General features: G+C 41.5%; 1 protein-coding gene across 3 annotated transcripts in view; it reads right to left on the bottom strand.

Annotated features, from left to right (window-relative positions):
- Positions 1-487: 487 nt before the first annotated feature.
- The window catches only part of zdhhc5a (zinc finger DHHC-type palmitoyltransferase 5a), a 29,626-nt gene continuing 8,690 nt past the window's right edge, over positions 488-21,423 (bottom strand). For 2 of the 3 annotated variants that reach the window (XM_035172175.2, XM_035172185.2), the window contains exons 3-12: positions 16,083-16,204; positions 15,617-15,774; positions 15,005-15,177; positions 14,069-14,171; positions 13,642-13,733; positions 11,871-11,997; positions 10,732-10,840; positions 10,517-10,626; positions 7,280-8,409; positions 488-6,313 (exon numbers count right to left, since the gene is read on the bottom strand). In XM_035172175.2, the coding sequence (XP_035028066.2) occupies positions 6,076-6,313; positions 7,280-8,409; positions 10,517-10,626; positions 10,732-10,840; positions 11,871-11,997; positions 13,642-13,733; positions 14,069-14,171; positions 15,005-15,177; positions 15,617-15,774; positions 16,083-16,204 (2,362 nt within the window). In that variant the 3' untranslated portion in view covers positions 488-6,075. Of the gene's footprint in view, positions 6,314-7,120; positions 7,128-7,279; positions 8,410-10,516; positions 10,627-10,731; positions 10,841-11,870; positions 11,998-13,641; positions 13,734-14,068; positions 14,172-15,004; positions 15,178-15,616; positions 15,775-16,082; positions 16,205-21,423 lie in introns of all 3 variants that reach the window. The other variant, XM_035172207.2, reaches the window with a different exon arrangement.

Below are 21,423 nucleotides of genomic sequence, written 5' to 3'. Positions count from 1 at the left end.
CTGCTGAACTGTCCCATGTCCACATCACACTGAGCTGCCAGGAAATAGAAAGTTGTGTACAGTTACAGGATAAAGAAAAAACTAATAGAAACACCTAATAATAATAATAATAATAATGTACTTAAACAGCAGGTAAAAGCCACTATAACTAGCTTGTTTATATCAGTCACAACATCTCAGCCTTTTTCTATATCAACAAATAATTAAACCGAGAAACATGAACACGTGTGATAAGAACTATCTAAAATGACAAACAATCTTTGAAACACATTTTTTAAATGTGGACTTTGACAGTTATTGTTTGGACCATGTCCTAGTGGCCTTTTTTTATGAACTATATTGCAGCCAACCACCAGGGGGAGATCCAGATGATTTGGCTTCACTTTTGGGAAAATGTCATAATGCCAGAACAAAGCACATGGAAACCCTATGTAGAGCTGATTGCTTCTGCAATCTGGTGATAATTCTCTGTGACTTTATCACTACATGTAATAATAATAATAACTTTATTTGTATAGCACTTTTCAATACAAACAATAAAGTGCTTTACAGCAGGCAGAATTAAACAATACAACTTAAAAACATGAGCAAAGGCATTTATAAAAAAATAGTTTTTAACCCTAACTGTGTAAGCCAGAGGATCTCAGGCTGCGTCCTGGCTCATAGGGGGATAAAAGATCAGAAATGTATCCAGGGGACAGACCATGCCTGGTTCCAAAAGTAATTTAAAAAAACAATCCTAAACCGAACAGGTAGCCAGTGAAGCGATGCTAAAACCGGGATGATATGATCACATTTCCTGGAACAGGTTCAAAGCTGTGCTGCAGCATTCTGGACTAACTGTATCTGTGGATTGTTTTGTTATTCAGGTCAGTGTAAAGTGCATTACAGTAGTTGAAGCCAGCGATAATATAAAAGCGTGGATTAATTTCTCCATCTGATACTGAAATAAAAGACCTGATCTTAGCAATATTTCATAACTGATAATAACATGGTTGAACGACATTCTTGGTGTCTGTCTATTTGTGCAGTGTTGCAATGTTTGATTGAGACTGATGGGAATGTAGAGCTCTGTATCACCTGTGTAGCAGTGAAAGTGGATCTTAAGTTTGCAGGTTAAACCACAGAGGGCAAACATGTATATAGCGAATAAAATTAGGCCAAGGATTGAGCCCTGGTGGACACCATACAGTAGGCTTGAGGGGGAGGAAGCAGAGCCAGAGATTGATATGGAAAAGGTTCTTTCTGGTAAATAGGTCCTGAACCAGTCTAGGGCCCCACCGGTGATTCCTGCCCACCTTTCCAGTCTGTCAATTAAAATATGGTGATCCACTGCATCAAATGCTGCACTGAGATCTAAAAGAACTAAAATGGAGGATTGAGTTTGAATATTTTTTCACTTTGGTGACATGCATGAATTTGAGCAGTAAGGGACAGTAAAGTGGATGAGCTGAACTACACCCATCTTCACAGGGATTGTTTCATCCTTCTGCAATCTAAAACGCCAGCAGGGTAACTTTAAGGATGATATAATAACAGCTCAAGAAGGGCGACCCGTTTGACAGTGACAGTTTTCATTTGCTCCACTCACCTCCACTTCAGAGGTGAATACCTCAAATTCTCAGCACATAGAAGTGAAACACTGGAGCATTGAAGCGTGTTTGATTTGGGTCTTTTAAATACTTGATTAACAAATAAACAAAAGTAGCAAAATAAAGAACAAGCTGTGTTCCACCTCTTTGTTTAAGGTTTATTATCAATCCCCCCCAGCCCCGCCACCACATACATACATCCACAAACACACTCACACACACTTATTAAGCTGTACAATCCACATATTTGGCATTTCTTTCATTTGTATTTCAGTTTCCCAGCTATGTCTTAGGAACTGTGCCAAAACTGTGCTATCTAACATACACCTCTAGCCCCCTGTCCTCATCCACCAGGCATTCTGCTCAGACAAAGAGCTGTCCTCCAACTGGACACAAGTTACAGCAGAATGAAGAACAAAGCTGAATTAGAAGACACATTTCCTGAAAACATCCCTCACTCTGACGCTAGAGTGTGCTTCATTTATTTGATATAACTGGTCATATTCTGTCCAATACTGAGTAATGTGTTGTTCCTTGTTTGTATTTCAATCTGGACAAAGACAACATGGCCATAGATAGACTTAAAGAGAAAATGGCCTTGTCTGCCATTACAAAGGGATGACATAGTTACATCATCGTGATGACATAGTTACATAAAGGTTGCTGGTTCAGGGGCCATTAATTAATCTTATGCAAATGCTCAGCAAAAAAACTAAATGTAGACAAGATCTCACTAAACGGGGCAAAAAAACAAACAAGAAGGCTGGTGTAATTAGTTTCAAAGTCAGATTTAGGTTGTGCTGTAAACTTAATGTGGAACTAAATCTCAGTTTAAAGGGTGCAACGCACTGCTAGAGCTTACACCCATCCAGCTGTCAGCTACAACCACAGCTGGAAGTGGGCAAGGGAAAGTGAGCAGGCAAACACAGGATAGTTAACATTTAGCGGGGGACAGGAAGAAGCCTTACCACACTGTTTCACAAAGGTCGACCACTTCATCAAAACTTGAGCAAACATTTTCCATCACTGAAGACATGTTCTCTTACTAGATGTCTTATCTGTAAACGTTTAGAGTTAAGATCCTTTCCCATGGCATATTTACATCGGATTTAAACCTTTTTTAGCCCAACTAAGTTTGTGTAATCTTCTTTTTAAGTGTATCTCGAACACCTTCTCTGACAAATGAGGTTTAATTTTAAAATGTTTGGAGCCCAGAGGAAATTCACACACCCTGTTCACACTTTAAATATAACAACAGTATTAAGGCCACTGTTTCAATACTGCGCAGGATAAATTGACAGCCAAGAAATGCTAAAACATGGACATTCAATTATAGAAAGTCAATTCAGTTTCAGATTAATACACTTTATTGTCCAGATAGAGGGTTTCCTTCTGATATAAGTCCTGTCTCTATTTGCTAATTTTGAGTGTAGGTGAATTCATGCAGACAAGTTTGGGGAAATCTAAGTCCTCAGATGATGGACTTAGTCAATAAGTTCCATCCGTCTTGTCTTAGTGGAAAGAGGAGACAACTATATATTCAAACTGAAAAGGGCGGAACGAGGAGATGTCATGGGCGGCGATGGCTCCGTTATGTCCACGGTCTGTAAAACAGGCGGCACACACACATACACAAGAAAGTAATAAAGTGCATTTTTAATGCCGCCCTCAAATGGTGTCGTGTTTACCACATTTAAGAGAACAGCCCATATGACGACCACCCTCTTCTTAAACAGAAAGTTAACGTTCTTAATTCTTGTCAGCTTTTTTTTTGTAATTCTATAATATGTCGAAGGAAAATCTGGATATTCCAACAGTTGTATCTCTCTCACATTATGTCTTTGTATTTCTGGCATATAGTTACTTGCTAGCTTGCTGAATTGTTAGCCACTGTGGCTTCTAGATGCTGCCAGTTAATAGACATGTTAATAGAAGTGACCATGCTGCTGTTGCCTAGCAACAGTGTTTGGACAAATGAACCACTTGATCACTAAACACACCATGCACACTAACTGTTCCATTTGAAGGCAGCATACACCCAGTGAGCAAAGTAGCCGGTAAATATACTGGCAGGCATCAATTATGGTCATATTTTGATCGTCATTTACTGTGGATGGATAACGGCCCAACACCACTACCCTGTTCAAATTCATGCACTGTGCCAGTGGTAAATTTATACTTTGTACACAGTGTACTTCATATGTGTGAAATTAAGTATCTGATTTGAGACAAAGCAAGTGACTTTGGTTTTCGTGACTTATTTAAGTTTTGAAAAAATACGATTTATTTTTGTAATGACTTTTACTCATTCAATTTATTTAATTAACTTCCTTCTGCAAGTCTGTCTTCATGCATGAGCTCAGCCAGACTGACCACTGATCTGTTCTGAGCTGGATATGTAACTAAGGCCCTTCTCATCAGGTTGTACAGTCAGGTCGATGAAGAGTCCTGCTTGTTCCAGAGAATCATAAAGGAAACTTGCAGCGGAAAGTTTATGATGCCATCTCCACCTCTGAGCTCTGCAGGCAGATCCTTCCACCTTGTGGATTGGTTTTGCTCTGATGTAAACTGTCAGTTGTGAGACCTTATACAGACGGGCGGCGTTTTTCGGTCCTTTCCAATCAAAAGAATTAACCGATGTTGAATCAAGAGAATTGGAAGGAACCTGAGCTAAACTTCAAGTATATGTCAAAGTGATATTTAATCTCCAAACACCTTGTCGGAAACCTTTTCTCCATGTTTTAACATTTAATTCATGAAATCTCATCCGTTTCATCAGTAGCCTTAATATTCAGTGAAAGAACAGAGATCATACTCATACTGTAGATGTCATTTTACTGTAAATCTTATAGATCAGTCATCTGGTCGGAGAGATTCCAGCCCCCTTTATTCTAATGTTATCTTGGAACATTGGACATTGGAAATAGGTCTTTCTAAGAAAACAGTCTATCAACTGTGGAGCAACAATGACACCAACTAGATTTATTCTTTTTATCCCCATTCTGACACTAACACAAACTGTCTTTTGAGTCAATATTAAAAATTCTTCATTTATCAATAGCTATATTTCCATATAAATTCATATAAAACAATCTCAAATTAAATAGGTGAAATAAAAAAAATGACAACACTCAATTTTTTTTAGAAAATTAATTCCATGAGCTGTTCCCTGGAAAGTTTGCCTTTTCTCAAGGACACCATTAACAACAAAAAAGCCAAAACATTATTTATTTTTTCACTTTAGTTTCCTGACTTCCTGTTGGTTCAAACACAGCGGCCCTATAGTGGCTAGTAGTAATAGTAGTGCATGCTGCAGTCCAGTATCAACGCCACTTTTTTCTTTAAAAAATCCACATTTAAAAAAAATCACATCATCCTGTACAAACATGGAATCATTTTCACATCTAGGAATAAATCAACAAATGAATCAAAGATAGAGGGGATCAGCTTCTTCTGTTTTGTTTCAATGTCACATTTTTCCTCCCTCCATCAGAAGGCAGCTCAATTCATGCAGCAACAGGCTGGAGCTGCTTCTGCACACGGGCAGATTGTCCTCAGCAGATCTACTAACTGCCTGATGACTGAGCCACTGCGTTGTGTTGTGCAGTTCCATGATTGACTGGGAGTCTGTAAGTGATACAGCTGGCCTCTGCCTTACAGACTACAGGCATCCCACTTCACCTGGGAACACAAACAACTTGTGTTCTTGGGCCATGCTCCATCTGGTGCATGGTGTCATTAAAGGTCTAACTGACGACTGGGGCCAGAGCTTGTATTAAAAAACCCTGGCTCTGCCTTCATCTGATTGACCATTCAGGTAGTTTACACCCAACTGCTTGTATATGTGGAGCCCTTGACCTTGAATGGATTCTTCCTTGATTTTGATAGGGTTCCAAGGACTGTTGATTATTAGTAGAATCATCCTTATCATGGAGTTGTGTGTTCAGTGGTGTTCTACATCTGCAAAAATTCTAACCGAAATGCAGAGTCAGTCCAAATGTGTTGATATGAACCTTGTGATGCAGAGCTGACTGGTGGCCCCAGTGGAGATCAGACTCCTGACCCTGGCAGTGGTAACGCCTCCTGCTGCAAAACTTGTACATCAAAACACCCAGACCTGTCCATGCTAGTGCCTCATGCTACCTACTTAGCTACAATGAGGATAAAACCCACAAAATGTCTGTATGTTGTCCAGTGATATCATTCATAGCCCAGAGCCAGTGAGTTCTGGCTCACACCAGTCCAGGCTTCCAGTCATTTCCCCAGCAGGATACTGAGGTGGGTGTCTGCAGGCAGGATAGTCCAACACAGTTTAACCCTGCTGCCAATGACGGGTAAGATCTGGACAAAATAGTTCCACTCATTCATGTAAGTCGCTGTTCTTTTGTCTGAAGAAAACACAAAATTTCACCCTGAAAGGCAGAAAGAAACGCAGTATCTCCAGCTCGTCTCATTGGTCCTCACACTGGCGGCAAGCTGCCACTCAGACAGAAATCTCATAGGTTGTGCCTCCGACGCCCGTCACCTTCTTAACCCCACCGCCCTGGGGCTTGTGGGCAGGGCTCTGCGTCAATGCTGAGCTGGGGAAGGCCACCACAGGCCGAGTGGACATGCTGAGTGGGTGAGAGGGAGAGGAAGGGGCAGAGCAGGAGGAGGAAGAGGATGAGAAGGGCTGACCACCGTTGGTCCGACTCAGATGTTTCACCTGGATCAGCTCATCCCTGATTTTAGAAAAACACAAAAACAAAAAGGAACGATGAGTGAGACAGTTCAGGAGTTCATCTGAGGAAGACATGGAGCTGGCTCACTCACAACAGCTGCTTTCACACAGAGTCCACTTCATTTGGGTTTTTCAAATGCGAGTAAACCCACTAAAAGCATGACTTCCAGAGAAAACTAGTCTATTTGTGACTGGACCAGAACAGCAGGGGTCAGCCCACAGGAGGACTGAGAGTGGCTTGGCTGTTGTTGATCATGAGTTTATGTTTGGTTTGTGCTGAACTGGAGATTGAAAACTGAACATCAAACTCCTGTGGGACGGACCCCCCATGCAGAGTTCCAAATGAGCCGAAAGAGCTTATTGGTGGGAAAGCTTCTGTCTCAGTGTGCAACAATCCTTTACAGTTGTCACATGCAACACTCGAACTCTACACAGTCCCTTGCATTTAGTTCTCAAGGTCACAACAAAGAAACAGTCAGACGTCCCTGTGGTAAAGCTAAACTCCAGCAGTGGAGGAGAAACTGCGAATAACAGAGTGAACAGGATGGAAAAGCAACAGAGACACACACCAGCAGGTCAGAGAATTCAACATTAACAGTTGTCATGCAATAAACGCTAAAGTTCCATCTAATACGAGTAGAACTTTTACAGATGTATCTGTAGGAGACTGCAGGCACTGTATTGTCCAAACAGACGATGGTAATGATGCAAATGATGGTAAAGACCTGAACAAACAAGCAGACCACAACATCATCAAAGCTCACAGATGAATAGAGGACGAGCAAAGGGAGTAGAAGGAGGAACTCACAGGATATCTGGCAGGAGGAGGAGGAGGAGGAGGAGGAAGAGAGAAGGGAAGAAGAGGAGGAGCAGTCAATCAGGTAATCAGGCTTTCAGGCGGGCGGGTGATTTTTTCAGGGTAAGCAGCAAACCAATGGTCCTGACAAAAGGCGAAACTCATACTCACTTCGGCGCTTGTATTCCTCCTCCTCCTCCTCCCATCCCTCCTATACCTCCTCCTCCAACCCCCGCTGCATTCGCTCCAGCTGACGCGGAGGCTTTGCGGACTAGCCGGTATTGCATTTCAGCAGCGGCAGCGCTCGAGTACGAGAGCGACTTGCCCAGAGGTGGGGGATGTGGGGAGCGGGGAGGGTGGGTAGTGGAGGTGGTGGAGGAGCCCAGAGGGGTGTCAGTGGAGCGGGTGCGGTAGGGGTAGGCGTGGTGGGGTGGTGCGTGAGGGGCAGAGAAACGGGGAGGGTGGGAGGTGGAGGAAGAGGACGAGGAGTGGTGGTGATGATGGTGGGAGTGGTGGTGGTGATGGTGGGAGTGGTGGTGATGATGTGGGGGAGGTGGGGCTGAGGCATGATTGGCAGATAGGGTGTGAGAGCCAGGTTGGGGCTCACCCAGTAGGCGTTCCCTCTCTGGAGGAGGTGGTGGGGAGGAGGATGTGGAAGAGGAGGAGCGATGGAGGAAGGCGTGGTGGTGGTGGTGGTGGTGGGAAGAGCGGTGGTGGTGATGGGGAGACTGGGACAACTGGGGGTGCATCTCAGCATCTCTCTGTTGTGACGATATGAAGGGGGCGCCGTAGCTGCCTGCTGCTGGTGTGCAGGGTCTCCCGGAGGAAAGCTCAGGGGCTGCTGAACCCACTACCACCCCCTTGTCGAATTCATCACCGCCAGCCAGTATGCTTTCATATGACAGGCTCCCATTGCGAGGCGCGTGTTGAGCCGGGGGTGTCTGATTGGCCAAGCTCTTGAAGCTGGCTGAGGTTGTGGTTGCTTCGGAGATGTGGGCGGTGCCTGCTGAGGTGTGCGTAGAGCTGGAAGATCGTGACGCCACTCCTGATAGGACTGTGGGGTCGGAGAAGGAGGGGTATGAGCGTCCGCCAAGGGAGTAGCCAGGTATGCCCCCCCCTACCACCTCCCTGCATCCCTCCCTCCTCTCCCCACCTCCTCCCCCTCCCACTCTGTCAGATGAAGCTTCCCGCCGGTCCAGGCTGGGCTGGGAGCGGAAACCAGGCTGCTGGCTGGCCTGGAGGAGGGAGGAGGTGGAGGAGGAGGAGTCCCTGGCACTGCCAACGCTCTCTCCTCGACTTAACTGAAGGAGGGAGGAGGAGAGAGAGGGTGGAGGATGAAGGAGAGAGAAGGAAAAGGAGGGAAAAGAAACAACAAGAAGCTCAGCAAATAAGAGTAGAGACCTCTGTGGGAGTTTGTATATTTTTGTGAAAACTGAAACTCACTCAGTGTTGACGTGACCTGACACAACACCTCAACTGATTACAGATAGACGCTTTTCAGAGATTAAATGAACATCATCACTATCAGATCACAGTGCTCAGAATAGCCCAAAATAATGAATCCCAGCTTTCTGTCGCATGATGTTCATCAGACAATCAGGAATTAGCCAAATACCCAGAGGTGGCAAAATACTACAAATACCAACAGCATCATAAACAAACAGACTGATGAACAGATACATGACAAGTGGCTGAATTTCAACAGGTAGTTTACTACAGCATCTTTACCACCTGTTGCTGTTTGATTAGAACTTGGTACAGATGTAACATCGTTTCAGCTGCCTGCACTCCACTTTCTGCTGTCTGGTTAGAAACGGTAGAGTTTGCTGATTGGTGTATTCAGCAGCCAAAGGTGCTGAATGAGTGCCACGCCCCTGCAGCAGAGATTAGACAGGAACTAACAGCTCAACATGGAAAGCCTATGCCTGCAGATTTTATAGATGAATCGAACAGTGTAGGTCCCAGTACGCTCGTCCCCAACTAGCAGAATTTATAGTCACAAGATGGGAGTTAAAAAGTCCAGAAAGCTTTCTGACTGGATGCAGAATTGGTCACCTCAAACTTGAAACTGATTTAAAAGGAAGAAAAAAGTTTGGTGTTGGTTTTATCACAAGAGATAAAAGAACAGGTAACACTGGGATTTTTCATTCATGGGGCCTTTAACTATCCCTACTACTCGAAGAACAGGTTCACAGGTTTGTGCAGCTGTCAAGCTCACATACCTTTTGTCAAACATTTGTCCTGTTGAAGGTTGAGTGGCTGAAAGCTTTTCTGCATATCCAGATATGAAAGTTCGGCTATCACAGCATGAGTAACAGCTGTGGGTATGTATTGAGAGTCACAGACAACAACTGCACAATAAATGCATGTGGTAATATGAGAAAATATATATCTTTTAAGGATGCACAAACATTCCTAAACAAAAGAAAAAAACTTGTAACCCCTGTAATTAAACGAATTACAAATATATCTTATTGTTGGTTCTTTTAAAGGTACTGATGTAAGACTTAATATCTTCATATGTCACTTGATACAGAAACAGAGGGAAACGTGAGAACGCTCTGTATTCTGACAGCTGTGTGTTTGAATAGTTGGCTTCTGTCTGAGGCATCTCCACACCAGATCAAGTCTGATCAGATCAGAGGATGCCGTAAAACATTACTGACAGAGCAAAGTGCAGAATGATGGTAAAACACAGGCTTTAATATGATGGCATGTGAGTTAAAGGGGCACAGTTCGCTTTGACAAACTTTGGGGAGAATCTAGAGGATTCACTAAGTCACATTTCTAATAAGAGAGGAGAACAAAGAGGAAACTACTGGGGAGATGGAAGTTAGAACAACAAACTTCAGACAAAAGAGAATATTCTTACAGAGTGTTGGACTGACCGGTAGGACATGGACCAGACATGGGTAAAAATACTGTGTAAGACCTTATCTGCAGCAACACAGATGGATTCAGGTACAACCCTTTTTATTTTTTTTCCAACTCTTTCTCAGCCTCACCTACTCCTTTTTCACTCAGTCCAAAAAATACTGCAGAGACTGATAAAGCCAGTCACGAATCATTTTAAATGTATCCAACCAGTATTTCACCCACATCCAGAGCAAACAGAGTGGGACAGGAAACAAAGTTAACAGTGAAGATAAAAGGGAAAATGCTTTCAGAGCAATCACTTACTGATACTGATCAACAGAAAGCCACTGAGAAATCAAACCAAGATGGCCGAAAGGATATCAAAAGGAAAAACAACAATGGAAATGCATTAGATTGAAATCAATAGATGCAAAAAAACAGAGGCATGGGTGGAGAGAAAGCTTCTCTGCACAGAAACACAGCACCACATATTTATTACACAGCATACGAGTCTCCTCTGTGAAGAGACTCCTGTGTTTGTGTGTGCATTACCTGGTTGGCGTAAGCATGTGTGAGTGCTGTGTGGTTCTTGCCAGGGCTGTATGTGGGCCTGTATTTGTACATGGTGGGGGTGGGAGGGGCTTTGTTTAGTAGACTGCACTCTGCAGGAAGGTAGGAAGAGGAAAAAAAACAACACAGAATCAGATCAATGTTTTTTGTTTTTTTTTGCAAGAAGTTTAGACAAAGATCGTGGAGCAGAGCTTTACCCTCCGTGTTTCCTCTGGTGATTCCAGGGTAGCGGAGCTCTGGTTTAGGTGGAGGAGGCGGCTCAGCATCACATGACTGGCTCTCCATCATCTCCAGACTTGACCTGGACTGGAAAGAGAGGAGCGCACAGAGGTAAGGATCAGAGTGCTTTGTAACCTTGTAGGGCTGTATCCTTCAAATTGGGAAATACATTTGGTTGTAATAAATAATAAAACCAACATGAAAATAAATCGTGATTAGATTGTGGATCGTGATTCTGCCAGAAAAATCACCCACCCCTAACTATGAGTTATGTGCTGGTATATCTGTATATATGAGCCCACAGAGGCAGCGCTGCTGTTAAACTGACAAACAAGTCATACTTTGTGTTCAACTTCATCTTTTCATACTAATTAGACTTATCCTATTTCATCTATTTTTATCATATATCCAAAAGGTACAGCCAACAAAGACAGTGGTGAGTCACCAAAAATCATCAATAATATACACCCAACAAAATATAATAGACCAACACACTGCAAATACTTGTGTGTCCCCTGGAAACACTTGTATTGTCATCCATGCTATTTGCAGCATGTTGTTGTGTTGTGTGTATTTGCAATGCATTTTTCTGCTTTACATGTGTTTTCTTTAGTTGCACCTGAATACTCCGTGTTGTGAGTAGCCTCCTGCAGCTTCCACTGAGATCTATTATCTAGTTTTGTGATTTAGTTTTTTTAAATTATAGCAGTTTCTAAAAAAAATTAGCACAAACAATAGCATATTACATTACAATTATTCAAAAAAGATTACGCCATCTAAATTTTGGCACAAATAATGACAATAAGTCTCGTTTGATGCTGTCTTATGTATCCTTTGTTATGAAACATCAGCAACTGTCTGGGATGATAGATATGGTTGTGTTGCGTTTACAAATGTGACCTTACAGGATTTCTGGCCATTGAATTTTAAATTGCTTTTAAACCACTTGCTGCCATCTGGACCTGTGTATATTCAAACTTAAAGTGCAGATTTGAATGGGCACAGCACTCTTATGTAACACTTGTTTGCCAGCAGGATAAGAGCTTATTTTCCTTCTTTAACTTGTGTTTAAAACACGATGATGATCAGTTTGTACCTCATAGTCTACTGTCCTTACCCGGTGCAGGTCTCCCTGTATGCCGTTGTCCAGGATCTTTGCAGCCAGTTGGGCCTCTGTCAGCTGTGGCCGCAGAAAGGGAGGCTGCACACACACACTTTGCACACACTTCTTCCTGCCCAGGTACCTACAGAGAGCACAGAGAAAGTGAGCTGACACATCATCAGTAACCTGCTCCTCCAGTCCACTGTTGTTACAAACTTTGTTTCAAATGCACGGATACCTTAAGTGATTCAAAGGTATCATCCAGACATGGTTTACAACATATATATATATACACACTTGGAATAATATGGAAAGTGTCTGATCAGTGATTTCCACAAAAACAAATCTTCATTTTCTTGGTCAAAATTCTTAAAACATCAATCAACCAAAGTTTAGTTGTATGGCCCATATTCATAAATCACAATTCGTCTCATAGGTCTTAACAAGGAGTGACATCCTCTGCCCTTAACCTTCAACAACAGTGAGGAAAAACTAGTACAAAATGAAATATATTATCTAGAAACACCCACATCAAATTGTGATTTGAATATGGGTTATACAAATAAAATTTGATTGAGTGATGACACAATTGATTGAATCAGCTGTACACACCCGCTTGTTCCAAATACTCAAGGGTAATTATCATTAAGTCTGCGAGCTTCATTTATTTATATGATATGAATCAAAGTTCAGCTGAACACTATTCCTAACAGTCACATGACACATACTGCTCTGTTGGATTTGCTGGAACTGCAGAAACACTAAGTTCACTAATGGTTGTAAAATACGTTACAGGGTGATGGTTCTTCTCTCACAAACTATCTTTGACCAGTACTGACAGCGTGTGTAGAGACACACAAACCAACAACAAATATGTTTCATTAAGGCCTGTTATCAGGTTCATTATTTACAGTTGATATTTTAAGGGCTGCTGCAAACTAGAGGATATTCGACTCTTGATCGATTTTTAAAACGAGCAGACCACAGACATAAGCTGCTTTCAGACATGCAGTGGACTCCGCAGTTCCTCTGTATTTTCTCCAGAGGAGGTGCATGTAAGAATGCAAATGTCCGAGTGAGACGGTCCGCACTTTCTACAGACTTTAAAGGACCAACCAACAGTACATTGTAGTGTCTACGCTTAGGGACTTTCATATCTAACTCAGGTGCGCCAGACAGAGAGGCACCAACTTCAACTCTCACCAACTCTAACTCTTTTGTATATTTTATCAGTTGCAAGACGCAAGGACACAATGTGATTTAGGAATGCATACTTTAGGCTCAACTATCCAATAGGATGTGAACACCTACATGTAACATAGAGAGTGACAGCCATTCTAGCCTTTCATGGATGTGCTGTTAGAATGGGGGTGACAATTGCTCATGTTACTCTGTTAGTGTTGTTATATTGTTGCACCTTCTGGTCTCTTTGATGCATCAGGTCTACATTAAAACCTTCTGCATAAGACATCAGTTGCTGCCTGAGTTCTCCTTTCACCAGCTTCCAGAAAACCTCCATAACACTTATGTTTATTCACCTTTATTGCTACTTTCCATGCTAATTACAGCATACTACACCCATTTTATTGTCTCATCCTGTAGTTGAGTATTCTCAATATGATGAAACTACCCATGAAGTCATTCTACCACTGTAAACACATGCACGCCTGTCATTGATGCGCTGCAGTACTGTACTTAAACAGATAGCACTACAGCTCTGGAGACATAACATGCTAGTGAACAGTCCACTAGAGAAGTTGCAAATAGTATAATTTAGAACATGCACCTGGGTGCCTGTGAGCTGCAGAGGACATGAGAGACATTCTTCCAACAGCCATTGGTGAAAGGGTTAACACCTCCTCTGAACTTTCCTGTCACCTGGAGAAGGAAAAAAGACACAGTAGTAAAATAGAGAAACCAGCACTAAGATATACAAACATTCAATTAAAAGAAAAGAGGGATGGAATAACTATAACAGGAAATCAGCATGAGACAGCTTTTCAAATGCTTAGAAAACCTAAACTTTTTCACAAATTATTTAATTTATTATTTACAGCATGGACATTTACTATATAAATGTGCTATATAATGTGACTAAAAACTTGCAGACATTTGTAAATTGTTCTTTCGTATTCCAACTACAGCATTTCAGGCACTCCATGATAATTGAACCTGTCACTGCAGCCCACGTATGGAAACACCGAGTTTCCTACCTGTTCATTTGTAGTCCTGCCTCTGGCCACAAGCACTATATGGAAACCAGTGAGGCCAGCAACAGGGATAAAGAACAGACCCGCAACACACATTACAGCCAGCCTGAGATCACTGGGGTCAAGGAATATCTTTTAAGAGCAGATTCAACAGACACACAAAGACCCATAGAAACTACTTTAATAGATTTATTGCAATGCACCCATTAGGTGTTTATATTTTCTGTCTACAAGTCTATGACCGCAGTGTCCACAGTTCAATCAATCAATCAAATTGTATTTGTATAGCCCATATTCACAAATCACAATTTGTCTCATAGGGCTTTAACCAGGTGTGACATCCTCTGCCCTTAACCCTCAACAAGAGTAAGGAAAAACTACTAAAAACCCTTTTAACAGGGTAAAAAGAAGGTAGAAACCTCAGAGAGAGCCACATGTGAGGGATCCCTCTCCCAGGACGGACAGAAGTGCAATAGATGTCAAGTGTAAAGTTCAACTGTTGCCTGTCCTACCTCCTCCCTCTCTGGCTTTGTTTGTCATAGACTGTCTGAGACTATTTGACAACAGTCACATAGATAAGAAAATTCTCAAATAAATTTTTTAAAGTAATGGTATAAAGTAATAATGGGAGTAGTAATAATAATAATAACAATAGTTGTTCATGATGGAAATCTGTTGCTCTGGACAAAATATGACAGCCTAATTTCACTATCTTTTGAATCATTTCAATTTTTGGTGTTAATTTTTCCCAAAAGTTTCTGTCTCAAAGAGACGCTGAACGACGAGGAAACAACAAAATGCTCCCAAACATTGGACTGGTAGACTCCGTTTATGTCTTATCTCCGGTGGAAGTAAAGTCCTCATATTACAATTATATCTTCAGGACATCTAATACAACCATTACAAAAACATTACATGGAAAAGGTCCTTAAAGGATACGTGACGATGGCGTGCAGGCGGTCAATGTTCTGCCGATGGTAAAGGATGAAGAGCAGTCCAAAGCCAAACACGGCCATGATGTGAGCCGTCAGAGACAGCAGGAAGAGAAAGAAGTAGCGGTAGTTCCTCCTACCGATGCAGTTGTTCACCCACGGACAGTGGTGGTCAAAGTCCTACATGAGGGTTTGAAGACACAGACATAAGACTACTAGTGCAGGGAATGGTATATGTGTCTGCAGCCTGATCCATTTAGATTATCAACTGATTTAAACCCTATCCACTATGGGTGTGCCTGCTGTGACTGGAATCTATACACTCAAATGAGTCTTTGTGTCATTATAAAAACATATCTGGGTGAATCATGCATCTAAAGTGCTGCTAATGGTTGTATTTTTACTTGACACACAGCTCTTCCCACAACAGACAATTAAAAGAAAGTTCCAGTGTTGTCAATGTAGTTCCGTTGAAAATAGCTGATCTGGATTGGCTTTGGAAATATAAATGCAGTCCCACATCAGGGTAAGAGTTAGTGTCGATGGTGCAGGATAATGCAGAGAATGTGTACATGAGTACTGTTTAAAATGATTCTATGTTAATGGCCCATGAGCACACCTCGACACAGTTGTCACAGACGGAGCAGTGAGAACACCGTGGTGGCCTGTAGAAGCGGCAGGTTGAACACCACTTCATCCTGACCTGGATCCCTCTGATCTCCACTGTCTTGTAGAGGGGAGCACGGAAATCGTCCTCCTTGTCCTCGTCCTCCTCGGCTGCAGAGGTGGAAATAGGACACATGGAATCAAATGCCCACACACAACCATAATCAACACGAGACACATAAATTGGCCTTATTAAAATCTGTCACCTTAAATCTTCTACAGTGCATTTTTCAAGTCTTCATTTTTTATATATTGTAGCCTATCTTAAAAATAGAAATTAATTCAATAGCTAGATTGAACAAAAGGTAAATCTGACATTAGGCCACAACAGAATTATGAACATACTGCAGACAGTATGTCGATAACAATTTGGTGACAGTAAAACACACACAGTAAAATTCAACCACCCATGCACACACCTCTTGGGAAGATGCCAGGGTCCATAAATGTGGCCATACAAAAGTTAGCCAAAACAAACAGGAAGATGACTCCATTGTAGATGGGCACAGCTACTGAGAAGCGCTCTGAAAGCCACGGACACCTGCACCAAAAAGAAAAGACAATGTCTGACACACAGGAAAAACGATACAGATTCGGTCTTATTTTATGGTTCACTTCTAATAAAAGTGACGTCCCTGAAGATAACCTACAGTGTCATTGGTAAAACAACATTCAGACACGAGAGGAAATATGCTTGCTTGGATATATTTTCAGACTGGTATTAAATTCATCTAGAACAGTGCATTCAGAAAGTATTCAGACCACTACAGTTTATTTCATGAATTTTGCAGTAGCCTTACACTAACTAAGCCAATTATTTTTCATTTCATCAATACACTCAACACCACACAGTACTACGCAGATTCAAACTCTTTTTTGCTCAACAGAGGGAAGCAGTCCAACCGAATAAATTAAATCCACAAAAAACACTGTGCAGGTTTCAGGCTTGAGAAAGCTGCAGTCACTCACTTCAGATGATTAAATTCTGTTTTAAAGGTTCAGTGTGTACGATTTAGACCGTGCAAGATCAATTACACTTATTTAATCTTGACCATTTATGTAGCATTTCATGGTTCAATCTCAATCATTTTCTCCTTCATCAGATATGAAGGAAACGTGATGTGCATGTTGAGGAGAGAGTACAGGATGTTGCCACTGAGTTTAATCAGGGTTGCTCAAAGAAGAAGTTATGAGCTATGTTGTGAAGACATAATAGACCACGCCTACTTGCACCTATAATTATGAAATGATTTTGGTCAAAAATCGGATTTTTGACCACTGCCTTTTGAGGTACACATTTTCTGTGTTTTGGCACTCTCTATTGGCCCTGCTGAAAATGCTTTGATAGGCCCACTTCCAGCCAAGTTCTTCTTGAGAAGGGTTAGTTTTTCGACTGATCCTGCTCATTAATATTATGTGTATTAGAGTCCCTCAAGGTTGATAGGTCCAATTTTGGTCAAAATCCCCCAAAATTAATAGCGCATGTACTGAACCTTTCCCCAAGCAACATGCCAAGCAACATGCCAATGCGCAGATGTTGAAAGCCATCAAAGTGATAAGTGATGACATTAAACCAGCGCAGATTGGCAGTGTTCTGATCAAGAAAATAAAAGGGGGATGTATGTCGGCTTAGTCAGAAGAAATGGGCATACAGCCACTTATCTGCAACAATGCATAACCACATTAAGCACAGGAATGTGGATGTTAACCGGCCAGTATCAACACTGGGTTACATTCACCACACTTGGCAATTGTGATCTTGATTATATTGTGCCCAATTTTGAATGTTTTCTGCATGTTTTCTTACTTATAGACTAGTTTTTAAATGTTATATTGTGGTTTATTGTAGGGAAATTAGTCTTGGTGTCTGGTGTTTGCTATGCATAGTGCTTTGAGTTTATAAAGTTTAATATTTTTGTCAACAGACCAGATAATCTTTTCCCTTGCTCTTGAATCCTTCCCCGTTTGGCAAACTCCAAGCAGCCTTTTAATGGTCATCCATGCAGCAAGTTCTCCTTTCTCTACAGAGGACATCTTAGGTTCTGGTGAAATGCCCATAGGGTTCTTGGTAACCTCCTTGACCAAGACCCTTCTTGCCCACTTACTCAATTTGGTTGGACAGGTAACTCTAGGAAGTGGTTCATGGGGTCAAACTTCTCAAATGTCACAATCATTAAGGCCACTGAGCTGCTGGGAACACTCAAAGCTTTAGAAATTATTTATACCCTTTAAACACTTTGCAGACCTTGGTGATGAAATTGTGGGTGAGGCATTGATCAGAGCAATGCCTCACCCATAATTTCATCACCAAGGTCTGCAAAGTGTTAAAAAGTGACTTTTGTAAGAACACAGGTATGCGCTTCTCTATGTCCAGTCAATTCAGTTTACCCATGGTGGACTCCAGTCAAATTAAAGACACATCCCAGTTCAAACAGGATAAACATAACCACAAATAATGTTCTACAGCAAAGGATCTAATTGTATTGGTAATTACCAGTTGAGTGTACAATTGAATCTTCAACTAAATAAAGTGTGAAAAAGAGTAAAAGAACCTAAATACTATTTGAAGCCAGTAAAGTTATTAGTTTGGAAAAAAAATCAAGTTTTGTGTTTTTATTAGATAATTGTTAACAGGCATTTGTGAATGTTGTATTAATTGAATTGTAAAAGGAATAAGGGTGAATGTGAGACCGACTGCAGGGACACAAACATTGACAGACTCAGAGAGAAAGGAACTGTGAGAGACTGGATGATGGGCTTTTGTCAGGGTGACAGATGTTGGCCTATTTTCTCCTCTCTAATCTGAAGCGCAGAGCTGCCTGCCCACCATATTAACAACACACAGATTAGATTTTCTCACATATGCACATATGCACCAACAAATACACACATACAGGAGGGTGCGTAGGCGCGCACACACACAGTCGTGCAAGCAAGGACACACACACACACACTTATTCACGCCTGTCAATCTGACTTTGTTACATTTTAAGTGCATACGTGTGGTTTCTCCCAAAGACACCGCTTCACACACTCACACGCAACACTATATTTTCCCTTACTCTCTGACACACAAACCATCTCTAGAGTGAGGTGTGAGCAAGATTAGTGATGACAGTCTATAACATTAGAGACTTAGCATTCTGTCAGAAACACTCAGAGCTGATGGCCCCACTGAGGTACAAATTGTGACAATGTTTACATGTGAAAACAACTTCAATTCAGTCCATGATGTTAGCTTAGCACAACATAAGTAGCAACAATCCTATGAGCTAAGATATGATTAAAAACATACTCATTAGAAGCGATGTGGAAACTCCATGGCAGATACCTCTTCAGGGGCATGCAATAGAAGATCTGTACAGATCTGGGGCCTCATTTATAAAACAGTGTGTAGGATTATTACTAAAAGTGTACGAGCCCACAAAAGCCAAACATTTTTATAAAACCGTGCGCACGCACACCTGAACGCAATGTTCACTTTATTAATAATAATATCTTGCATTTATATAGCGCCTTTCACGGGACCCAAGGACACTTTACATATGGCCATGAGAAAAGGAAAAAAGTAATTAGCAAAAAAGAAAAGTAATTAGCAGAGAAAAGAAAAAAAGTAATTACCACAAAAAACAGCAAGGTGGAGCTTTAACTGAGGCCAAAGGCCTTAGTTAAGAGGTGTTTTTAAAATCACAGTCCACCTTTAAACGTTCATACCTTGATCTGCCTCATACTCCGCCCTCTACATACACATTCAACCATAAATGGTCAATGCAAAGCACCTCATGAATATTAAATTATCCTGCTGACCAATGGGTTTCTCTGGTGAATCAGCATCAAGCGATGAAAAGAAGAAGCGCAACTCTCTGACCCCGACAATGAGGTGTTTGTTAGTGAGGTGGAGGTGAAGAAAGACAGATTGTTTGGGGGCCACAGCAGTGATGTCATTCATAAAGAACATACACTGCTGCTGCTGTGGATAATTCAGTGAGTGAGAGTGAGTACTATAGAGAAAACAGAGCCTGAAAAAAAAAATAATCTAATTCAAAAGGTGGAGGCAAAAAAAGAATCGCTTCACACTGTCAGAACGTGAGAGAACTTGTTGTATCGGCTGTTCTTATTTTAATGATCCAAAACTGCAGGATTATTAAATTCATAGACAGCTGTGATGTCCCCAATCTATAAGATAATTTTTTTTAATGATTAAAGAGGCTCTACATAGAAAGGTAAATATTATACAGTGTTAATCATATCATCATACCTGTCTGTGGCAGGGCAAGATTACTTTGAAATTAAGTTCAAATAAAAAAAAACTGTCCTGGCTATATATAAATGTATTTGTGATTAGCTGCCATGTCTCTGTGCCTTGAGAAGAGGTGTGGACTCGACTCATACATTTGATGACTTAAGAGCCAACAATCTGCACTTTGACACAAATTACTTGTGACTTCACTTGGACTTGAGCTTTTTGACTTGCAATCCAGGTAACTGATGCTGTTATGACAGAGATCCATTTCATTCTATTCTGTACACTGACCACAGTTCAGCCTGCGGCCTAATTCTCAAATGTCTGTGTCTTTGATTTACTCTCATCGCAAACATTCTTCAGGTGTAGTTGGATTCTCTATTTGGACATGTAGCTACATGTAGGACTGTCAGTTAAATATTGTAATGAGGTGATAAAAATAATCTGGTTGGCCAGACATTATTGCTGAAAGACCAACTTTGGTCCTCTTCAATACATGCATTTTCAAAGTCTTGAAACTATAAAGGGGCAATCAGCATTTCCCAAATTTCCAAAGTTTGAGGGGTTAAAAAATATGGCCCATGATGACTGTGGCCTTATGTGAAGGTAAATGGTTAGTGTATTGCATATACTGTACATAGTGCAAGCCTAGTCTTCATGATCACTCAAAGCACTTAACAAAACATTCTCATTCACACACACCCACTCACCCTCCTCAGCCACATGCCTGTATAACTGGCCCTGTTTACACCTGGTATTAACATCCATCCTGAGAGATCACAAGTGGAAAGCTCTAGGTTCCAGGTGTGAATAAACACAAAATGCGCCCTGAACGTTTCCAGTTGTAATTGGATCTCACTTTCGTGCTTTGATATGCAAATGAGCATGTTATTGGTGTTTGCGAAGACCAAATAATATTGTTTTTACAAATTCTGATGGATGGGTCTGATGACAATGTTTGTGTGTGTCTGCCTGTGTGTCATCGTGAGAGAGGTACGTAGCTATGGAGCCAGGACGCAATTATGTTTAAACAGCGAAATAAATCCGAACATGGTAATACCACCTCTAAAGTGGTCTGGGAGATTGGATCTCAAGACGCATGGAGGACGCATTTTGGTGTGTGTTCAGACTGGTACTTAGAGCCAGGATTACCCAGGATGGATGTTAATACCAGGTCTTTTAACAGCACTCAATATCAAAATCTTGAAAGTCAAGTCTTGAAAGAATGTAAATGTAAATGGTAAATGGTTTTGTATTTATATAGCGCTTTTCTAGTCTTGATGACTACTCAAAGCACTTTACAGTACAGTTTTACATTCACCCATTCACACACACACACACACACACACACATTCTATTAGCAGCACTTTGTTGTTCTATGAGGGGCAATTCGGGATTCAGCATCTTGGACACTTCAGCATGCAGATGGGGAAGACTGGGGATCGAACTGCCAACCTTCAGGTTGGAGGACGACCGCTCTACCCCTCAGCCACAGCCGCCCATGTATGTAGGGTAAG

The sequence above is a fragment of the Hippoglossus stenolepis genome, chromosome 2, assembly GCF_022539355.2.
Source record: "Hippoglossus stenolepis isolate QCI-W04-F060 chromosome 2, HSTE1.2, whole genome shotgun sequence".
Taxonomy (NCBI): domain Eukaryota; kingdom Metazoa; phylum Chordata; class Actinopteri; order Pleuronectiformes; family Pleuronectidae; genus Hippoglossus; species Hippoglossus stenolepis.
Note: the sequence above shows the minus strand (reverse complement) of the source record. Positions and strands in the feature narration are given on the sequence as shown.